The sequence below is a fragment of the Brachycentrus maculatus genome, unplaced genomic scaffold (assembly GCF_059751285.1).
Source record: "Brachycentrus maculatus isolate JH-2025_06_01 unplaced genomic scaffold, ASM5975128v1 h1tg000326l, whole genome shotgun sequence".
Lineage (NCBI taxonomy): Eukaryota > Metazoa > Arthropoda > Insecta > Trichoptera > Brachycentridae > Brachycentrus > Brachycentrus maculatus.
In genome coordinates, this window is record NW_028281075.1 from 1,865,168 (window position 1) to 1,888,174 (window position 23,007).

A 23,007-nucleotide genomic window follows, 5' to 3' on the forward strand; every position below is an offset into this window, starting at 1 on the left:
CCCGCACGCATACATTGAAAAGCCGGTACACCCAAAACGAGTCACTGTTTGGTGCGGATTTTGGTCCAGAGGCATAATTGGGCCATTTTTCTTTGAAAATGAGCAAGGAGTGGCCGTTAGTCAATGGCGATCGTTATCGGGCCATGTTGAACGGATTTTTGTTCACAAAAATTGAAGAGGAGGATATTGGCAACATTTGGTTTCAACAGGACGGCGCTACGTGCCACACAGCCGAAGCTACACTCGATGTTTTGCGCCCCATTTTCAAAAAAAAAATGTTATTTGGCGGACCCTATATTTAAAGTACCTGTATATTTTACGTTCTTCGAGGAGAAATTTTGAATTTGAAATATAACCTTTTCATTCGTCATTTCATTTTTCGATAAAAGCATCGCGTGATATCACACGCCCAAAACAATGGAAAATGTTCAAGTACGTATGTATTTTTTATTTTATTTTTTTAAAAGAGAAATATTTGTGTTATTTACACAAATATTTCAATTTCATACTATTTCTGTGAGCCTAAACGGCTCATTATTAGAAATAGGTATCAAATTGTGGTAGAGTGGATTCGAACCAAGAAACTCTGACTTAAGAGTCCGCAACACTAACCACGGGACCACAACCCGACACATTAATTTTCAAGTATGTATAATAAGAAGACACTATGCCTACAAACCAAAATGTAGATGTGATATTGCTTTTGTATTTTTTCTATTTATTTCAGATAAGCATGTTTCAATCTCGCGACTCTCAAACGCAATGTATTTAAATTTATTTTCTAGTAAAACTGTTTCGTTCTTACGCCAATATGGTATTATTATCCAGCTTGGTTTGATTCGATTCTGCTAAACGGTAAAAGATGAAAGGTCGGATAAAGTTTCTGAAATTATCACCTTTCGAAGTTCCCATTTCTTCGACCATAATATCAGGTTTTCTTCTGGCGCCTGTTGCTTATTGCTTGGTCCACGGTGACTGGTTCTCGGTCTACATCCGCTTCATATTATGTTTACTGCAAGAAGCTAATTTTAAATAGTATGAAACCAATTAAATATGTTTTAATTAGGAAGGCAGGTAAAGCCGACAGCGTGTATCTATCATATCTAGTGCTAACACATTCGTCTTTTTAGAACGCATTGTTATTTGAACCGTGAACATAATAATTATTTTAATGATTGTTCATTCCGCTCCACTGTCTATATGTGGGTGGACACACTGACACGTGCGAAGCCACGCGCCCTCTTACACCCAAAATATATGTTAACCCTCATAAAATAGGTATAAATAATAAAAGGTTGTTATAGCAACAGATGTACAAACCTATCACACCACATCACATTATGTGCGAATCACAAAATTGTGGAACAGCCTGATTTCATCGGAATAGTGCAATAGATCTGCGATCTGCGATGAATTAAACAAAAAAAATATTATGTAATGTTGATATAATTTAATGATTTTGTATAGAATTTTTTTTAAATAAATGCATACGGACCATTTTATTTTTGCTATCTTAAAATCTACACTGATAGAAATATTACCAGATTTATGTATTTTTAAAGGTTTAAATGTGCATATTTGTAATTCTAATTACGCACATTTGAAAAAAAAAATGAAAACTAAATATTCATTTATGTAAGTGGGGTTTTATTAATAAATTCTTTCTCTATCTTTTCATCAAATATTTGGTTTGTTGCAAAAAAATACTTACAGTTTATCATTGACTATTACATATTTTGACTATTACATATTCATATTTATATTACATATTTTGTCTAATTTAATTAAATTAAAAACTGTCCAAATTCAATCAATTTTTGACTTTGCTACCCCTGTGTAAAAACATTAATTAGACTATTCGTAAATTGAATTTTAAAATGTTACGACACGATAAATGTGTAATGATTTATGACCATCGTGGCATCAATCATACTTCAGCGAAAAATATTGAATAGATATCAATAATGAAGCAAGGAACCTATAAAAACACGATTTTCCAAAATGAAAATAATGCCTACTTGGATAAAAATAAATAGATAAAAAACTTATATTTGGTGTCGGACTCAAAGGAAACAAATATGCGAGCTTTAAAGATTTACATTTTGTAGGTGTACCTGGATGTTTTGAAAAGAGAGGTAGGCGTTGCTTTTTTCCTGTGTGCTTTTATATTAGTAACATGTATGTAAATATTTTCACTGAATAATAAAACAATATGAATTACAATACCAGTCTCCTATGCTAATTTTATTTTGCCAAATATTCCGACTCTCGCAACACCGTCAACTGTCACTGAAACCATTATCCGAAGCTTTTGCAACAAGCGCGATGAGTTATGAATACAGATATCGTCATGTGAAGATGCGTGAAAAATTCACCAATTGTCGGGGCGTAAAGAAAACGAGAAAATATTTACGATTCGTTTAAATATGTACCACCTGCCAATATGTAATAATTGTAAAAATAGAAGAGGCGGATGACGGTTGATTAGGGGTTGAATTTAATTTTCAGAAATGCTGGAACCTGAAAAGTTTTAATGTTCGCGAAGTACCATCCTCTAGGAAGGAAGAGGGGTTTATAACCTTCATTTGTTGTTTTTATTTTGGCATATTTAAAAATGCACAGAATTTTCGTACAGTTCCGGAATTGGCACTAATTTATCTCAGTCAGATTATCTTTTGATACCGTACAATGGATATTTATGAGCATAACCGTCTAGTAAAAATGTTAATCATTGATAATCGGGTTTAAAGAGACAATTTATTTAACGCTATAATTTGTTATCGTGAAAAATCGATTGAGTAAAAGTAATCAGTTATACAAATGAAGTAATAAAATAAAATAAAATAAACAGAAATAATTCATTGATGTTTACATAAAAAAATATTTAATCTAACGAAAGAGAAATAATGTCACGTTGTGGTGACGGGTTAGTGTGGCTAACTCTGAGTCAGAGTTTTTGGGTTCAAACCCACTCTACGACAACTTGATACCAATTTTTAAGAGACATCGAATTTTGCTTAGACTCACGAAATAGTACGAAAATGAAATATGTATGTAAATATAAAGACAGAATAATAATCGTCGGGTATGTATGAGGAGATGCATGAATGTACAAGAGGCAAAGACAGAGTGGTGTGGCGTTCGATTCTCTCTGCCTACCCCTGCGGGAAAGCGGCGTGATGGTTAGTTAGTTAGTTAGTTATAATAAAGACAGAAATATTTATCTTTATGCAAAATTAAAATAAATAAAAAATACTAAATATGTAAATACATATATCTTTGTAAATTCAATCAACGTACGTTCGACCGTCCTATTTTTCTGTAAAAAAATACGTTTCAATGAAAGAAGAAAAAGAAGATATTCCAACATCTGAAGACTAGTTCCAGGATATAAATACTATTATTGACTCAGTTTTCATAAATAAAAGTAATGGATCGGTGTTTCCATCTGCTAGGGGCTTGGCAGTACTGCAACTACTCGCAACCCTCGGATAGTTGTTTAATGGATTTTGACAACATTAAAATCAGCCCTTTTAGGGACCCCAGCCCTTGCACGCTCCCTCTGACCTCCCTTTATGCGCAGTTAACATGACACCGCAGATGTAACTTGTGGGTGAATTTATCGTAACGTTACGGCACGCTTTTTAAGGTCCTTAATTAGATGTGTTTTACATTAACATAACAAAACACGGCCCAGGTATTTGACAACTGATTTGTTGCATGTATTATTGTTCTGGGGAAACTGAAACTGAACTAAATCGTGCGAACATTATGTTTTCATTTCCGTTATTTGAAAACATACAATTTAAAAAATGCAATAATTAATTAAATGAAAAGAGCGGGTGCTTAAAAAAATAAGAATATGCTCAAAAACTTTTAGTATCGGGTTGCATGTGAGAAACTGATCAGGGAGACATCAGTTTTATACATATATTACGTGCACACTATTGGTTTCATTAAAATTATGACCTTACTTCATTAACACACTTATTTGTATAAAAATTTCCAACTACCCATTGCCCAGCTAGAAGTAGCCATAGAAATGGAGTATTATAAAATAATACTTCAAAATAATTATGCAATACATTTTAACTTCTGTATATTTTTACGATATATTTCCTCAATGGACTCGTACCATATCCAACTTATACAACCTTGTACGAGGACAGGTATACAACTCTAAATACCCTAGCTCCGCCAGATATATGTAGCACCTTGTCATTTACTTAAAAGAGACGGAAATATGCAAGTTTGTAAATTGATACAAATATTTTATACTATTATCTCTAATAAGCAAGTGCCTGGACCCCTGTACTAGTGAACCTGTGTGGATCGAACACTGTGCTTTTGCCATTGTTGCTATTCTCCTTTTCGCCTTTTTTCCATATGACAATGTCTTACGCGCTCAGCTTCTTCACTTACGTCGTCTGTATCTTATCAAATATATTCCTTGACGAGATGTTACCTCGCCTTCATATAATGAACAAGGTAATATATCGTCGTTCTGATTCCATGCTCAATGTACCTCTGAGTGCGGAAAGGGGTCAAAATAAACATTTCCATTTAAATGAGAGATACTTTGTATCTTACGTGAAAAAAAACTTTAATTATTAATTCCTATTTTTACGAACCCGTTTTGATTTTTACGTAATTAAAAACAATTCAAGATAAAGTAGGAAAATATTACACAACACATGTTGTGGTTTGCTGTATAGGAGAATTATTCAACATTCTACATACATTACAAACAAAACAGACGGGGGAGAGATTTGCAAGAGTTTTGTGGTGAAGTGAGTAGGTACTAAATCATAAAGTATTCCGAAGCATATGCAAGCAGCATGGGCGCCGAATGTAACCAAAAAGAATAAATTGTTCCTACCTACTTTATTTTATCCATTTATAAATGCGCGAGCCGCGAATATTCCTGCGGGCAGTCACCGTTACGCTCCAAGAGTGTTGATCATTCGAGTACAATAATACGGCTGTATACTGTACCTATGTGTTCTCGCTTCTCGCCATACAGAATAGGTGAGTACATACAGCGAACCTGCTTTATGGCTAATTGTTCTCCGAAAATATTCCATAATATTCATATTTTAATTTAGAGTAATAAAAGTATGAATAAATGTTTCAGAAGTGCACCATCAAATTGGAAATTATACGCTTGAAATATAATTACGGGATGTACATTACCGTGTTTTAATCAATACAGTTTCTGGAACTAAATACCTTATATAGACCTACAGCAATGGCTCCTCTTGCTAACACATTGAATACCAAAAACCGACTAGTCGGCTTTTGCTGCTAACCGTAAATGACCTAACAGCGACTAGTTTTTCCAACGTAAATTCAATTCAATTAAATCAATCCACAACAAAATCCGGAACTGCCATAGGTGCAATTTTACAGTTGGTAAATTATATTTAAAAATTCAGTTTATTTAAAAAAAAGGTAAATAAAGTAAAAAAAGGATAACGATATCTCTGTCTCGGAGAACTCTTATCTTATTCATAAGAAGAAAGATGTATTATATAAAATCAAATAGATTCCATATTATAGTGCTAGGAAATCTTTGGTTAGGCACTTCTCGGGATTTTGAAGGTTAAATTTTCCAACATAGGTTCTTAAATAATTATTAATAATTTACATAATTATTGATGAATATAAAACTATCCATCTAACATTAAAAGAATTATTAACGGAGAGCATATAATAAGGTATATGTATGTAAGCGCCCTTGAGGTAGTATTTTACGAAAATGGCGCTATATAAGTTATCCAAATTTATTATTATTATTTATTACCATTGATAAGACCTCAGTTTGGTAGACTATAACTCCAAATTAGTGTTAACATCTACTTAAGTAATGATAAGGTCGATTAATGATAATCCAACTTAATGTCGAGCAAATAACGCGGTGTACGCAATGACACCTCTTTGTATGTACTTGTAAAAGGGATTGCATGCATGCATGCATATTATAAGGTTCTTTATTGCAAAGCAAACTTTACCCGGCAAAACCCAACGTAAATAATTGTAACCTTTATCCATGAGTATTAGCTACATTAAAGAGCATTAACAATGAACCGAGCGACTTCTCCAACGATAAATACTATAGTAATAGAGTCTACAGAATAATCCACAGGTGACTTTGTAACATTATTCACATTTATCACAGGCTAAAACGTAGTTTCATAAAAAGTGCAAATAATAGGAAACCTCGAGAACATGCAAATCATTTCTATGTTTTTTGTCCCACGTCTTCTAAAATAGACACCATTGGCCGATTTAGTCGCACAAATATGTATTGGACTAACGGAAATCCTGAAGCAAATTCCAACGAAATGAGTATCGAATAAGAAAATAATCGTGGGTGTATAAATAGTAAATCTTTACGTCTTCTGTTTATCTCATTGTAATAGATATACGGCTTTAATTTAAACCTATAATTTTTTTATATATTTGGCATAAGACAGTAAACGTAACCTAATAAATCAGGAAATATGTAGCCACTGTAACTATAAAACGCTTGTTGGAGAGTAATTGAATAATTAATTAACATTTTAATTAAAACTGACGAGTTACATATAAAAGTCCATAAGGATATTAAAAGAGTTATTATAATAATTTGACCTTGGAATGAATATTAGCTAATTTAAAAGTCATTTAGTTTCAGTAAAGAAATCCGACAGAAAGGAAATATAATGCACGTTGCGTCACTTCTATACAAACTCGAGACAAAATGAAACCTAACAGGACTGGTTTTGGTAGAGGATAAGCCTGAATCTGCAGGGGATTACGTCAGATCAATTCCAGCGAATAATACCTACTTATTTCTAGGTTCTTGTTATTTCGAGGCATTGGTTCACGATCGTGACCAACATAGGTAGAGTAAGTAATTGTCTACATCGCCAATATAAAACAAAAGGGGTAAATAGAAAACATTATTTAACAGGGATATATAAATGTACCATGGCCTTCCTTGCATTAAATAAATAATTGCGTTATATTACTTGTAAAACAAAATCCGTCTTCAATTATCCGATTAGATAATAATGTTTTCACTTTGCTCACGTATGATCTAAATAAAATTATTAAGTATTATTTAAAGCAACAAAAGGACGTTGGCAAGCCGCCTTTCAAGAAATTATTGTATGGCTTACCGAACAAAATAATATAACAAAATAATATATCAAGTTCATATTTTGCCAGATCAGAATCAGTAAGAGTATATTATAAGCGAGATATAACAACTACCAGCAACTGCTATTTATAAATACTATACGAGAGCAATGGTAGAGTAAATTCATCCGACACGCACGAGCGTAAGCTAAACGTAAATTATTACTCGGAGTGAGGCACACTTACCAAACAATGGCAAATGCTGATTGTGCAACTAACAACTAGCTGGTGGATAGTAAATACAAAAACTAAGTCGATAATATCAAAATTAAACCACTGTTCCCATTCTCAGGAGGTAGACGCACGAAAAAATGTTTCGAGTCAACTATTTCCGCTACCCATCTAAGGTTCCAAGTTCCCGAACTAATATTTGTCAACTCTGCCACTTAAAGCTATTACTCCATGTACGTATAAGGGTAAAATATCCCATAATGTCTACATCATTTTTATGGTCACATAATACCCGAACGTGGGTTTTTTCCGACAGTTTCGTAGCAAAAGCTGCTTTGATGAAAATACAATATATATTTATTATATTTGTTTTACTCTCTACGCCCAGAAGAAAAATCGTCAGTTTTAGGAGAATCTTTCAATATTTTCTTCACACAACTTCTAATAAGCAGAATCTTTAAAATAATACAATGATGTAAAGCGACAGCTTTAAAAACAAACATAAATTATTTAAATGATTTTTGCAAAGTCGCAAGATGCAGACGTGGATTTTTCTTCTCAAACCGTTTTTATAAAATATTATCCCCTTTATAATTCAAATGTAACTTTGTTTTAAAATCATTATGGTGATTTTAAAACAAAGTTACATTTTAATAATAAAATGGAAAATCACAGAGTTAATGCTTCAAATATAAATTATAATATTGTCCACTTTTAAAAACAATCATAATGTAATAAATTGTAAAAATAAAAGGAGTTAATGATAATATTGAACTCTCGGCTACGAGATTGGAAATCTTCTAATTGTTCGAGCTTAAAGTACAGATAAGAATTTATTATCAAATATTAATTAAAGATATTAGTTTTTATCATTTTATTCAGTAAGCATACCTTTCGGCGGAATGCGATTACGAATAACAACTCCAGAGATACATACGAAGATAATATTGCTAATGAACTGCGCCCATGATGATGATATTAATACTAAGCACGATATTGGCGTTATTTTATCAAGATTTCAAATACATACTGCAGTATGGCCACCGATTTCATTTCATACGCTGCATATTGGTAACTAAAATACATAAAATTCGTAATTAAATATTGAAGTTTTTAATAAACATCTTATCTTTATTGCAATATCAAGGCAGGTAAGTATGGAAGCCTTTGACGTTTTTATTTTGTGTAGAGAGACATAACACAGAAATATGCAAACATTAATTATCTTCAACTACACGCGAACATATTATCACGGCCTCATTTTTTTAGTGCAGTAAATGATAAACGATGTTCCGTTGTTGTTATTTGTTATAGGCCAAGCGGAGAGAATGTTGAACAGGTATTATTTACCACTTACCAGCTCGAGTTCGCAGTATCGTGCAGATCATAATGTCTCTCTTGGTCTCTTGGTGGCAAAATTCTCGGGTCTCAACTAAGAGAGTGGATCAGAGTCCAGTAAGTTCTCGCGTTATAAATCTTCTTTTGCTACCAACTAATCAAGGTACAAGAGTGGATTGTGGTAACACGAGGGGTGTTGAAGACAGAGTAAAATAATATAAATTTATGGGAAATTATTATATACTTATTATAAATTAGCGTTACATTCAATCGAATTTTATTTATATGTACATTACGCCTTAACGTTTTAAAAACGAAGTTTCATATTTTATTTAATTTTTAAAAAAGGCATTTTTTCTCTTTTTATTTCTCTGAATAGAGTAACAGAAAACTAAAAAGTATTATCCATCATTTTCAATCACCGTATGCGATGTTTGAAAATGATGCGGAACGCATCAAAACACGTGTCACAATATATTTTCAATAACAATGGTATTTAACTAATAATAATAATAATAAAACCCTTATCCGCACCCCAATGGTGCATAGGGCACTGCGTCATATAAACGCAGTGTTATCTTGATCGTTTACACATGAAGGAAAGGTGATCAGCCCTCCGCTTCAGGTACCAGTCCAGGGTAATATTGAATAAATATGGCAGTGAAAAAATCACTTATATTTATTTATTTTTTTTTATTTATATTTAACTAAGCAAAACTTATATTTAAAATCGATAGATTTTACCAAAAAGTGACTGCCGAATCAATTAATGAAATAATTTTGTTACCCAATATACTGTAACACAAGCACACTGTACATTTCATTGCCAAGTTAGTTGTCAATCAGGATATTATGGAATAATGGTGAGTATTTAGTATGGCAAGTAATAAAACTTGAACCGGTACTTTCGATAACTAAGTTTGGATGAGAGAAGATCGATAATAATTTTATAAATAAAAACAATATTATAAATAACACCTACTGATAAAAAAATACAAACTGAGACTATAAAACTTACGGCGTTTTATTGCAACAATCACGTATTAGTAAATACATAGATTTCTCTCTGGTAGTGAGGTCATTATAAATTTATTTGCTAAGAATATCACGTTATGTTTGAAGCATGATCAAACAAACAATAAAAGTCGACCACGATAATAAATTTTGTTATACCTTTACGCTGAATTCAAACTTTACCATGAATAAACATTGATTTCTTTTTAATAACGATAATACAATATTATGCAGTGTATACGGTTTCGAACCTAATTCTAACACATAATAATATTAACATTCGTGTGCTACATATACAGAATACAATTCCAATGTTATTTTGCAATACCGAAATTTTGAATTGTACAAATTCTATACCGGGATTTTGGGACTGGTCCCAGGATTAAGCAAGAAATAAATGGCTAACAAAAATTGTTTATTTTAAGTAAAATTTTATGTTTTTTTTTACATTCAAATGAAACTAATGAAAGCGTTTAAAGTCTAATTAATTTAAGTAAAAAAAACTTGAATTAAAAAAATTATAATTTCGTACTTTTTATTTGTACTATGAAAATAATTAAAATAATCAATGTGTAAGGAGCGCTAAGAAGGTATTTTTGAGTATCGATGTAAACGAATAAACAAGTTAAAATTCAGCGACCAATCCACTCAGTAGACACTACAAACATTCACGAAATAGGTAATTACCTACCTCACAAACACAGGTACAACACACACCACACACCTGCACAACTCTTGCCTCCTGCATACCGTTTGGAAATTAGCAAACAGGTTTCATTTGGCTTTTTCAAATTGGTCTCACGGGGACTTGCAAATATGTATTCAAATAATTTCAATGGTCAACCGCGGGTAATTTGATCGAAACCTTTTTGAAAAACATTCCAACCTATTGAATTCACCGATCGACTAATTTTAACGAGAAAAACAATTTTTTTTAATAAGTTTAAAAAAAAATACTCCTAAAAAGTGGATTTTTGCAAATATCATTCATTTTTTTTCATCCCAACCGTTATCCACACCTAATGGTGCATAGGGCACTGCATTATATAAATGCAGTGCTATCTTGATCGCTAACACACGAAGGAAAGGTGATCAAACCTCTGCTTCAGGTACCAGTCCAGGGTTGAAAAAATATTAGAGTGAAAAATCACTTATATTCAGTTGACCCTGGGAATCGAATCCGGAACCTCCAGAACGGTAGCCGAGCGTGCTGACCATTACACTACGGAGGCGGACATATCAATGTAAAATCCTATCTTAAAACCTTGTCAGGATAACACATTAAATTATAATAGTGCAAATGAGGTTCCAGTTAACTAAAAACCTAAGGCCAACTTAAGATATCTGAAGAAGGTAGAGTAGGTGCTTTTTATATACGGATACGATTTTTTTATAATAAAAAAAATTCTACACGTTTTTTAAAGGTGTGAAAAATAAAACCATTGTTTTTAACAATAAAATCACTTAAAATTTATCCATTCGGATTCGCGAGCCTAAAAATTTATAAAACATCCGACTACACTATTTTAATATTTTTCATTTCGGATATGAGACCCAAAATTTCATCCATAATCTAATCGTGCTATTTACTATGATGAAGACTATGTTATAATTAACTATTATAGTAGTATTTAGTTATGTCATAACAATCTTTATTTATTTTTTCTCTTTCTGGAAAAGTGTAGTTCAAATGCGGTCAATGCTATCAAATATTCTAGATGGCCAAGTATTTAGAATAAATTTCATTTATAATATTACAAATACACGCTAAATGGAACTGGGACAGTACCAGAAACAAAGGAATACGAGCATAGACAATAGATAGATAACAACAATGTAAGAAAGATGATAATACCAAGCACGAAGCAGGGAACGCGTGCAGGAAGATTTTGTTCCGGATAAGAATTCAATCAGGTGGTCAGCTTTTCCTGTTCGGCAGATGCTTTCTTACATTAAATCCCAATCACTGTGAGCTGCAAATTACTTGTCGTATAGTTGGCCATTTGTACCCTTTTTTACTACACATATTGGTGATTTAATTTTGGTTTAATGGCCGATGAATTATCGGTTGTTATTGGTAAATTAACGACATACATAGTATGTACCTACTTTCTTGTGGGAAAGTTATAACCAGCAGGTGGCTAAATAATTTCAGTAATTATGATTTTATAAAAAATCGCATTTTGTGGTAATTTTATGTCGCATTTCGAAAAGTAGTGCAATTCCATTATCTACATATTCCATTCATTAAAAACACCTAATTACAATTACTCATTATCAACTAGGTCAGCGTAAAAAATATTATGCTTAAATAAAATAGGTTAGTTTATATTTTATACCCATAACCAAATGTCGCTTACGTCCTTTTCGCTTTTCAACGTAAATATTTTTTACTAAAACCAACTACTGAATTTCTACTTGAACCAATATTAAATTAAAGTCTTACCTAAGACATTTTAAATGTAAGTACGTAGACATTAACTTATATCTATTATAAAGGTACCCAATTTATTGTCCGACAGTTCACATTACTCAAAATAAATTATCCCATGAGTAATATCTACGAAAAAAAATTATCGAATAAAAAATCGACATTATGAAATGCACACCGTTATACAATTAAAGGTTATTTGTGATAACATCGTTTTATTTTATGTATTGTAAAATTATCAGTTTTTTTATTTTATTATTTTATTTTTAAGAAGTTAAATTACATAAAACGTGCATTGTAGATATTAAATGTAGATAAAAAATAGTTTTAATTTTGACTTTAGTAAATATGTAATGTATATACTTATGTATAAAGGTATTCAACGATTTTTAGAGACGTTGAATAAGAAATAGGTACTTCGTGACTATATTAAAAACTTATTTCGATATATTAAGTGAATAATCATAGTGGAAAGCGAAAAGAGGAAAGTTCATGCTTGAATTGCACCCTTAGTATATAGCTGCATATTTATAATGTCAACCACAAACTCGATAGTGATCACGTATGTTATCTATTTAGAAAGCTAGTAAATATTCAAGGTACAAGTTAGGCCCAGTATTCGTTAAGTCGCATTCATTCCACCAGAAACCACCGGAGAGGTCACATGTCTGCTCACGCCCGATTTTTTTTTAAGAATGTATATTGGATATTTTGTTTTTTAGAACATGCTTGAATTGCACCTTTAGTATATAGCTACATATTTATAATGTCAACCACAAACTTGATAGTGATCACGTATGTTATCTATTTAGAAAGCTAGTAAATATTCAAGGTACAAGTTAGGCCCAGTATTCGTTAAGTCGCATTCATTCCACCAGAAACCACCGGAGAGGTCACATGTCTGCTTACGCCTGATTTTTTTTAAGAATTCAATTGGATATTTTGTTTTTTATAATAAACACAGAAAAAATATTTTTATATATTTTTTTACCTCCGTAAATTTCAGTAACTCTTTTCTTTTGAAAACCATATTAATATTTCAAAGAAAAACTTATTTTTCACTGCAAAAACGGTGTTTTAAGAAAAATACTAAAATGTTACGTAAAATGTTGCCTGGATATAGAGAAAATTAAGTTGCGACTTAACGAATGCTGAGCCTTAAGTCCGGGAACACGATGTCAGCTTTGAGTGTTTCCGTCTTGAGGCTTGTTTAGCCCAGAGAATTTACGATTATGTTTTGGGAATATGTATAATAATATTTGTTTATACTAATACAAAATGATTGCTATAAGTTGCAAAAAATATTTTGAGAATAAATCAATTAACAACCTAATGTAACAATAATTAAAGAAAACACTTCGTTTTTTACCACTTGAGTTTAATTATAGACTACATGTTTCAGAAGCTAAACTTCCATCATTCAGGTCTGTATAATAACTAAAATATAAAATATAAAATTGTTCTATAAATAAGGATAGGGGGAAAGTAAGGGGAAGGGGTTAGTCAAGGAACGGAGTTTGAAAACAAAGGAAAAATTTAAAGCAATGGCGAAGAATTTTGAAACAATATATTATTTAATAAATTATTATTAGAATTCAGGTTTTTTTGTATTTCTAAATTTTCAAGATAATTCATAATTTGGCCTTTATATGGAACAAGGTGTAATAATTTTAATTTATGGGAGTGAAATGAGTGATTAGTATCTATTATATGATTTGCAAATTCCGAAAAATAATTACTAACAAGACCGCTTTAACAATTTTATATTTTATATTTTAGTTATTATACAGACCTGAATGATGGAAGTTTAGCTTCTGAAACATGTAGTCTATAATTAAACTCAAGTGGTAAAAAACGAAGTGTTTTCTTTAATTATTGTAACATGTCTTACCACAAAGTTAATGCCGAAACAATAAATAAAAAACCTAATGTAACATTAGTACATTTCATAAATATAATATTTAAAAGTTTGTAAAAACCTGTATTTATTGTTAACTTGTCTGATTTATTATAATGTTGCGCACAACTAAATGATATTAACTTTTTCCTTCATGACGATATTCTCACTCTATGCAAAATATCAAAGAGCTACGATTTCTTGTAAGTTTTCGGTGAAAATTTGCCTTTGATGAATGGATAATGGATCAATCAGTGCATTACCAGAAAACCCATACCAGAAGGATGAAATCGAATAAATTTAATACCTGCAATGGAATAAAATATAACAAATGTTCAAAATGTCATCCATTGTTTATTTATAATAGCCATAATAAATAATTCACAAATATTGTTTTATTATTCGTAGAAGCTAGATTTTCAAAATAAAAATCTGTTGTCGGTTTCATGTATAATATCATTATTTTTTTATTGTTAACCCTTTGGACGCGTAAATCGACTAAGTCGCCCGAATTTTTTCTCCTTTTCACGCGTAAATCGACTATAGTCCATGGCTTAAACAAATCAAATGAAATAAAAGGAATTTCATATAATACTTTATTTTTTATGGAAAATTTGCATTTTTCAAATCAACTTTTATTTTTTGCTTAACGCGTTTGAAGGGTTAATAACTGTTTTACCTTTAAAAACTTAATAATAATTGTACCAATAAGTTTAATTTTTCATAATTAATACAATCTAAATATCATAAACCTTTTAAATATGGGCAAGCAGTTTTTTTTTTTTACATCGGTTCTCAAATATATGTTTTAATTTTATTTAATTAATTAAACTTCATGTACAGAAAAGAAATATGTACGTTGGCGGGGTTATTGCTAAAAAGTATGTAATATCTTCCAACCAACCAAAAAATATGCCTCCGTTCTTGCTTTTTAGGACTACTGTAGTGCTTCCCAGAGTAAAACAACGTGCACTTAGAATGGTCAGTGTAGGGTGTAGGGGTAGTGAACTTATTTGGTTGGCACTTACATCTGTTTTATTGTTATTATATTTGGTTTGACGATTATGAGAATAATATTCAGGATGTTATAACAGGTGTTTTTTTTAAGAACGCTTAAAAATATCAACATAATAATATGCATTATTTTATCAAATCATAATAATTTATACAAATCCTAAGAATAAATTCATAAAAATCCATATAAAAAAGAAATTCTCTGGGCGGTTCTCACCCCCGTATTCTATTTTCACCCAGAAAACTATGGGTTTTTTATACATGAGTCTAAAGCGACGGTAATTTCCTAGAGAATGTTTTTTCTTCAACCGGATGAGGGTAAGATACAGGGGATGAGGAACAGCCAGGAACATATTTTTATATGGAGTTTTTGCTCCATATTTTTATAAGTCAAATATTAACAGGATTTGTGAATACGCATATTAACAAAACAAACAGATATCGAAATTATACTTATACCGAACGGTGTATTTTTGTACTATCTTATTTTCGATAAAATTGTGTTTGTCAAATATCAAGCCAAGGTGTTACGTTGAATGTTACTTTATCAAAATATTATATTAGTAGATCTAATATCCTTATCTTATTTTATTTACTAAGCCTGATAGAGATTAAATTGTCGATATATGTAACTTGTATTATATTGGTTTATTATAAGTACTACAACATTTTCCCTTAAAACTACCAGATTCTCAAACAATTTGAGCTATATGTTATACCTAATCGTTTTACATATGAATAAAAATAACACCACAGTCAAAATACATTTAAAAATTATCTTTTTAAATGTTTCACGGGTTGTTAGTAACTATATTATTTTATTAGTGTGAACAGATAATTTATTACACGAATATGTATAATGCACGTACACGGGTTGTGCGTTATCTAAATGCTAAGCAAACGCAGAAATATAAAAATATTCTACTCACTTTATGGTTCATGGACAATAAAAAAAGTTTTATAATATACGAATGTGATATCACCAAATATTACTAGATATTATACCAATCTATATTCAGATAGTAGTCTCAAAACATTTTCGAAAATCCCAAGATTCTGTAAAAGAGGTCAATTCAATCAAGTAAAACTGAAGTAGGTCTCATTAGGTCCTGATAGAAAAATAAAAACACCGAAATTAAGTTACGGAAACTCCTGACAGACCTTCAAATTTCTAGATATGAAGTCATTGGATCTTGAAAATTACTAGTTTCTAGAATTTGTTTGATATAAATTAGTTTTCGGTATTGCGCCGAAGCCATACATCATCATCTCATACATCGAACACATTCGGAGCACACATTACAATGGCGCTCTTAATAACAAAAGGTGTAAAATATTTGTAGTGGAAATGGAAACGCATACCTACATATAATACACGCTGTGGAACCAGCACAAGCATACACCCTTGAGGTTATTATTTATTATTATTCCTAACAAAAGTTGGGGCTAGGGATAAAAGACCGGTGGTAAATCTTGAATAGGAGAAATCTTCAATCAGTTTTATTTAGTAAAATAATAGTAATAAATGTAATAATTGTTACTTTTCAATACAGAAAATAAAGTTATGTGTTGCGGTAAACAAAATATGTAATGAATGTTGAATTGAAAACAAAGTAATTTGGGCGCGTGATTTAATTGAATTAAAATGCACACATGTGTTCATTCATGCATAGGTACGCACACAGACGGAGCTTATTTAACAAATACGATATATCATTTTATCATCACCTTAATATTACATAAATTCAAAATTTAAGAAATGTCAAATTTTATCAAAATGTAACTCTAAAATTTAAAACGCCATTTTTCTGATTCGACATTTTCCAATAGGTACTTAGATTGCGGCACTCACCTACTCGTTTAATAACAGTAAAAATAGTTATGCATTTATATAAACATGTCATAAGTTATTGTTTTCGTGTCCTTTCTCATGCGGTTTTGTTGGCTTGTAATGTTTTTTTTTGTTATCCTAATCTTTTAAGTTTTTCCTTCAATTGAAAATCAATACTTTTTTAATACTATGCATACGTATACTGAAAATTAATACCAACGTTGTTTTATATTCATCTATGTGATACATTAAGAACTCTTTTATTAGATTTCTATATAAAAAAACATGTGTTTCCGTCTCTTCTTTCATGACATGAGTCGGTATTTAATAATATCTAACAACGTGAAATACGCAAGACATTTCCGAATTTTAGCTGTGGTGAAGGGGTGTCGAGTTTCGTGATTCGGTATCAAATATCAATAAATATAGACGATCCTTTTCGGCCTAGTATTATTCCTTTGGCTTTCGATCGGCGGCAGATGTTGTCCTGGGACGAGGACACAATAAGGACACAATGCAAAAGCCGTACCTACCTCAGCTACAGTCATTAACAATAAGTAACAATCTAGTACCTAAATCATTTTATCTATGACGAATTACTGAACCTATCATTGATATTTATGAACACATGTACACACAGTACACGTCATACTTTTTTTTATAAAGTAAGAAAATATTTTATTTAGTAGAACGAGATATCTCTTGGCCGATAGCTAGTGGGAATCAAAAATACGTGGATAAGTCACTAGGTAAACTGCAAACTTTATTATTGACCATCATACATAATTGTCCGCCTCCGTAGTGTAATGGTCAGCACGCTCGGCTACCGTTCTGTAGGTCCCGGGTTCGATTCCCAGGGTGGGTCAAATGAATATAAGTGATTTTTTCACTCTAATATTTATTCGATATTACCCTGGACTAGTTCCTGAAGCGGAGGGCTGATCACCTTTCCTTCATGTGTTAACGATCAAGATAACACTGCGTTTATATGATGCAGTGCCCTATGCACCATTGGGGTGCGGATAAGGGTTTGAAGAAGATACATAATTATTAATATGCCATTATGTAAAGTGACCAAAAAGGTTTCTTCATTTATTATCTAATTTGAAATCATTCTTATGCTTTTCTATATAGTATCTACATTGACTATGTTAATCAATTTTAAAATATTTATTTTTAAGTTTCTGAAGACTGTAAGGCGATCAATAAAATTGTCAATAAAACGTCACTTTTACGACATTTTTGCGTATTAGTGACATTATTCTGATGAATTTAGAGACTACGTCGAGGGGGTTCGATATTCGACTAACAATTAATTTGTTATCCACTACAGTGTAGTGGTTAAAGCGTTTGGCTACTATTATTACCGTACGATTCCCCCCGGGAATCGTACGGTAATAATAGTGAAAATATGTGTGATTTTTCACTTAACCGTTTATTAAACGTTACACTGGACTGGTTGGTACCTGTTATGCAAAGCTGATCACTTTTATTTTATGTATTCAAAGATAAAGATAGCACTGATTATAAAATATGCTGTGCCCTATGCGCCATTGGGTGCGGATAAGAGTAAAAAGAATGATATTATTTGAACGACCACATTAGCAAAGGCTTGTCGTCGGTGAATCTAAAATAATAATTAGGATATCATCTTACATATTTTATCATCTAATATGTATCTGCATATTATGTAGTTGAAAGAATACGTGCCTAAAATTTTGACTGCATCGATTATATTGAATCTACGTGTGATTCATGCATACAATGACTAAATCGAATCATTAAGCTCGCAAATCGTTAGTATGTTAGATAGCAAAAGTATATTATTTTATTATTATAATGGGTGTTTCGATACTAAAACATCATATTTTATCAAAAGGACATTTGGAAATGAGTGTTTTAATATAGTTCCAAACAAACACGCTATCATGAATCATTTTGATATTCAATGTGTTTTATCCACGTTAATTAAAAACACATAATATGTAAAAAAAAAACACATAGTATAGTATTATGTAAATAAATAAGTATAAATTACCTGCAACGGGCGACAGCTTTCGGATAACACACCATCTGGATTTCCACTAGAAAAAAGGTTTTATTTGTAATGTTTATAATTTGTATATGCTAGTACATTAACTAAGAAGCCGATAGTATTGATTTGATGACAAATGGGTTATTTTATATATATGGGAATTATGGATGTTTATTTCCAAAACCCGTCAATAACAAAAAAATCATATACTTATTTTTCTTTGTTGCTTTTTGTAAATTTATACCAATAGCCACCATAGAATAAAGTTTTTATAATGTATTAACCCTTTGGACGCGTAAATCGACTTTAGTCCATGACTTAAACAAATACAAGGAATTTTATAGAATACCTTATTTTATATGGAAAATTAACATTTTTCAAATCAACTTTTATTTTTTGCATAACGCGTTCAACGCGTTAAATCAGTGGATAGTACCAGTAATATTTTATAAAAACAAAACTGGTTAATAGTTTTAAATGTGGAATTGTGTATTCATTTTAGATATCAGCAAAATTGTGAACAGTGAACATCCATTTTATTTTTCTATTCGGACTTATTTATTATTATTCGGGCCTATTTTCCAAGTGGCCTTTCGGTTCAAAATAGTTTAAGCCATTTTGAATGTAAGTGTTAATTTTGATAACCCTGTTTTTTGTTGTCGTTAATACTTTTAATACAAATATGTAGTGTAAGAAACAGATAATGATAAAATAAAACAATCTCGACAAATGCGCTATTGAGTTTTTGACTGCTCGGGACAGATTTTTTTTTACTTGAAACTTGAAGAAATTGGTTTTATTTGCAGATTTTCTAAATATGCTCTTTATTCTTTTTCCATGATATATCCTTAATACAGTATTAAACAAGAAGTAGGTAAGTAATCGTTTTAAGACAATTTTAAAAATGCATATACTTATTTGTGTATATTTCAAGTAGGTAAAGCGATAATCAACGAACCTCGCTAAATCTGTTATCGCTAGAAGGCTTCGCGTTGTTACATTTCAGTAATAACTATTGTTGACGTCACTCACCTTACGCTAAGTCAAGATAAAATTTAAGAAAACAAGATGACGGGAATCTTTTTTATTCAAGAAAACCCAAAATAATTAAACTGTTGGGTTTTAAAAGACGAAAAAATTTAATGACAATAAGGTTATTTTTTTTTCATCCTGATGCAGTTTGTAATTATTGCAACGCATGCATGAGTTCATGGTCGTTGCCTGTGGATCAACAGAAAAAAACACATATTGATTGGTGTGAAGGTACACACAAATGCATATGTGTACAACATAATGTTATCACAAAGTTAGTATGTGATTTTTCATATTTTTAAAAAATTACTTCAATATTTAAATTCCAACAATTTACAACTTTCAAAACAAAATCACAAGCACAAATACATTTCGTCAAGTGAGAATTGAATCGAAACTGACAAAAAAATCGTGAGTGACCAACGTAAGATCTTTTTTTTTATTGAATGTTTATATTTTTAATGATATTCTTTTTTATAAAATCAGAAGATATTAATTATTTACTTATAAAAAGTTTTCGAATTAGAAAACTTGATTATTTTGATAATATTCACATTCAAAGCTTCTAATTTCATTATCACGTGCCGAAGTACGAATAAATGACACTCCTTGATTTTAGCGGGACGATTTTACAATAATAATTTAAGGAAGTAAGGAAACAAGCACGATGATTATGCAAATAGTTAATTGTTTAATTCGAGTGACAGCTGTTTCATCTTGAACGGTGTTTTTGTTTAAAAAAAATTGAGTTGCTTGAAAGAAAATCTGGAAAATTATTATGTAAATCACGAAAACGGTATTCAATTTTCTATAAAAGTACTATTATATTATATTATATTATTATATATTATATTATTCAATGGTTACTTAAAGATTATGGAAAATAAATAAATAAATAATGATAATTTACCTTTTTTCCATCCCTGAATTTCACAAGTCCTTCTATAATAGGATCCGGGGTTGAGGATTTATCGTTACTTCCGATGTTTTTATCCATATTTTATTAATTTTGGAAGTTGGTATTTATAATAATATTTCATTCACATTGATTACAGTTTTATAGGAATACATAACTTTTGGGTTCTGTGTTATAGTGAATCACCGACGTAGTATGTTAAATATTTTTTAAACAAGTGTTCTAATAACAACTCATTATTTATTGGTATAAGTTATCACCGAGTCTTTTATTATAAGTTTGAACTTTATAATTAGTTTTAACTCTCAGTATTCAAAGTCATATTAATTATGAATGTATTGTCTATTTGAGTTGAGACACTTAAAACGTATGGATATAAATAAGTATGCACTTTTTACTTAATAAAACTGCTATAAAAAGAAGACAAAATTAACTTTAGATGGTGTTAAGTTTTGGTAGTATTCTGGGTTATTATTTTACTGATTTCATTAGTTTAATCAAAAATAAGAATATTTGAACACAATAATAATTATATTATCATGTGACGTACTTATGAGGTGCAAAGAGGCGGGAAGCAATATGCATAGTTTACGGCATTCTATCCTTCTTGCCAACCTTTTCCGAGGAAATGAAATCTATATAACGTGTATTCAAAAATTACATGTACATGTGTATTTTTATCAAAAATTATATCTTTTGAATTACCATACATAAATTTTTGTTTTATACTAATTTGTTCCTAGCTGTGGTTTAAATTGTTATCATTTTTATTAAATATTTAATCCCTAAAATAATGTATTAACGTGCAACTAAATTAATAAAATAATATTTTTTCAAAGAACCAACTAAATAAAACTTAATTATATTTTAAACGTAAATATTGTCGTCTTTATTTGAAATATTATTATACACAAACTTTTTGTTCGTTACATAAAAATACACCATCACTCTGAATGTGAGTGTTTTATTCAAACTTTTTCTAAATAAATAGACTCACAGTTTTAAACTTCAACACATATTTTTTTTAAAATATGATAATGCCCGCCGCGAACACTACCCACACAACTAACAGCCACCGCAAACGCAATAAAACTGAATAAAACTTAATCTACATTTATCTATGACTTTGCGGATTGGTTGGCAGGAAATAAATTCGAGCGGCAATTTTTAAATTGACATTCATAATTCATGTGGGTATACCTTGAAACATTAATACTGTAGTAATATTCGTTCTAAAATCATGCTGTATTTTATTATATAACATATTTTAACTACAGAAATAAATACAAATAAAGTATATGACATACAAAAACTAATAATATCCATATCGATATCGATCTCTTGTATCATAATACATATTGCTTTTTTACCCGAATAAAGACTAAATAAATATTAAAAGTTTGAACACAGAATCCATTTAAGAATCTTGGTTTATGATACACATGTCTCCAGTAATTTAATTAGCATTTAATTCGTATTATTGTTAAATTTAAGACAAATTATATATGTACATATTTATATAAATATATAAATATATAAATATATAAATATATATATATATATATATATATATATATATATATATATATATATATATATATATATATATATATATTTATATATCTACAAATAATGTTTCTATCCAAAATATAATTATATAGCTGTCGATACAATTGTTAGAAGCTAGAAAATAAACTGATTACTTATCCCTTTTTTAATAATACATACTTCATCTTCATTTCGTCTGTTATGGGTCAAGTTCTTTGTACAGTGACTATCGGGTGGTATACCATCAAATGAGGTGAATTCATTAGAGTACTATGATAATTTTGAAGTAGACCTCGAAGATAGTTCTGCAAATTTTCCCAAAAATATATATATTGTTTTATCGAGTCAGTTATTTTTGGAATAAAATAAGTTATTTCTAAAACAGCTAAAGGTGTTTAATTTTTTTTGTTTTTAAAACCAACAGGCTTTTTTACTTTTTAAATAAATTTTTCGTTTGCATGCATCCAACGGTGCATAGGGTACTGCATCACATTGGTGTTGTCTTGACCGTAAATCACATGAAAGCAAGAAAAGAAAGGTGATCAGTCCTCTGTTTCTCCAGGTTAATATTAATATAAAAGTGAAAATCAATCTTTAG

At 30.4% G+C, this 23,007-nt stretch overlaps 1 protein-coding gene across 4 annotated transcripts in view; it reads right to left on the bottom strand.

Annotated features, from left to right (window-relative positions):
* The window catches only part of LOC148304248 (uncharacterized), a 56,249-nt gene extending 34,294 nt beyond the window's left edge, over positions 1–21,955 (bottom strand). Inside the window, exons 1-3 of one of the 4 annotated variants that reach the window (XM_088268671.1) lie at positions 21,859–21,955; positions 20,856–21,268; positions 18,917–18,962 (exon numbers count right to left, since the gene is read on the bottom strand). In XM_088268671.1, the coding sequence (XP_088124797.1) occupies positions 18,917–18,962; positions 20,856–20,942 (133 nt within the window). In that variant the 5' untranslated portion in view covers positions 20,943–21,268; positions 21,859–21,955. Of the gene's footprint in view, positions 1–18,916; positions 18,963–20,855; positions 21,272–21,777 lie in introns of all 4 variants that reach the window. The other 3 variants (XM_088268668.1, XM_088268672.1, XM_088268669.1) reach the window with 3 other exon arrangements.
* Positions 21,956–23,007: the final 1,052 nt, after the last annotated feature.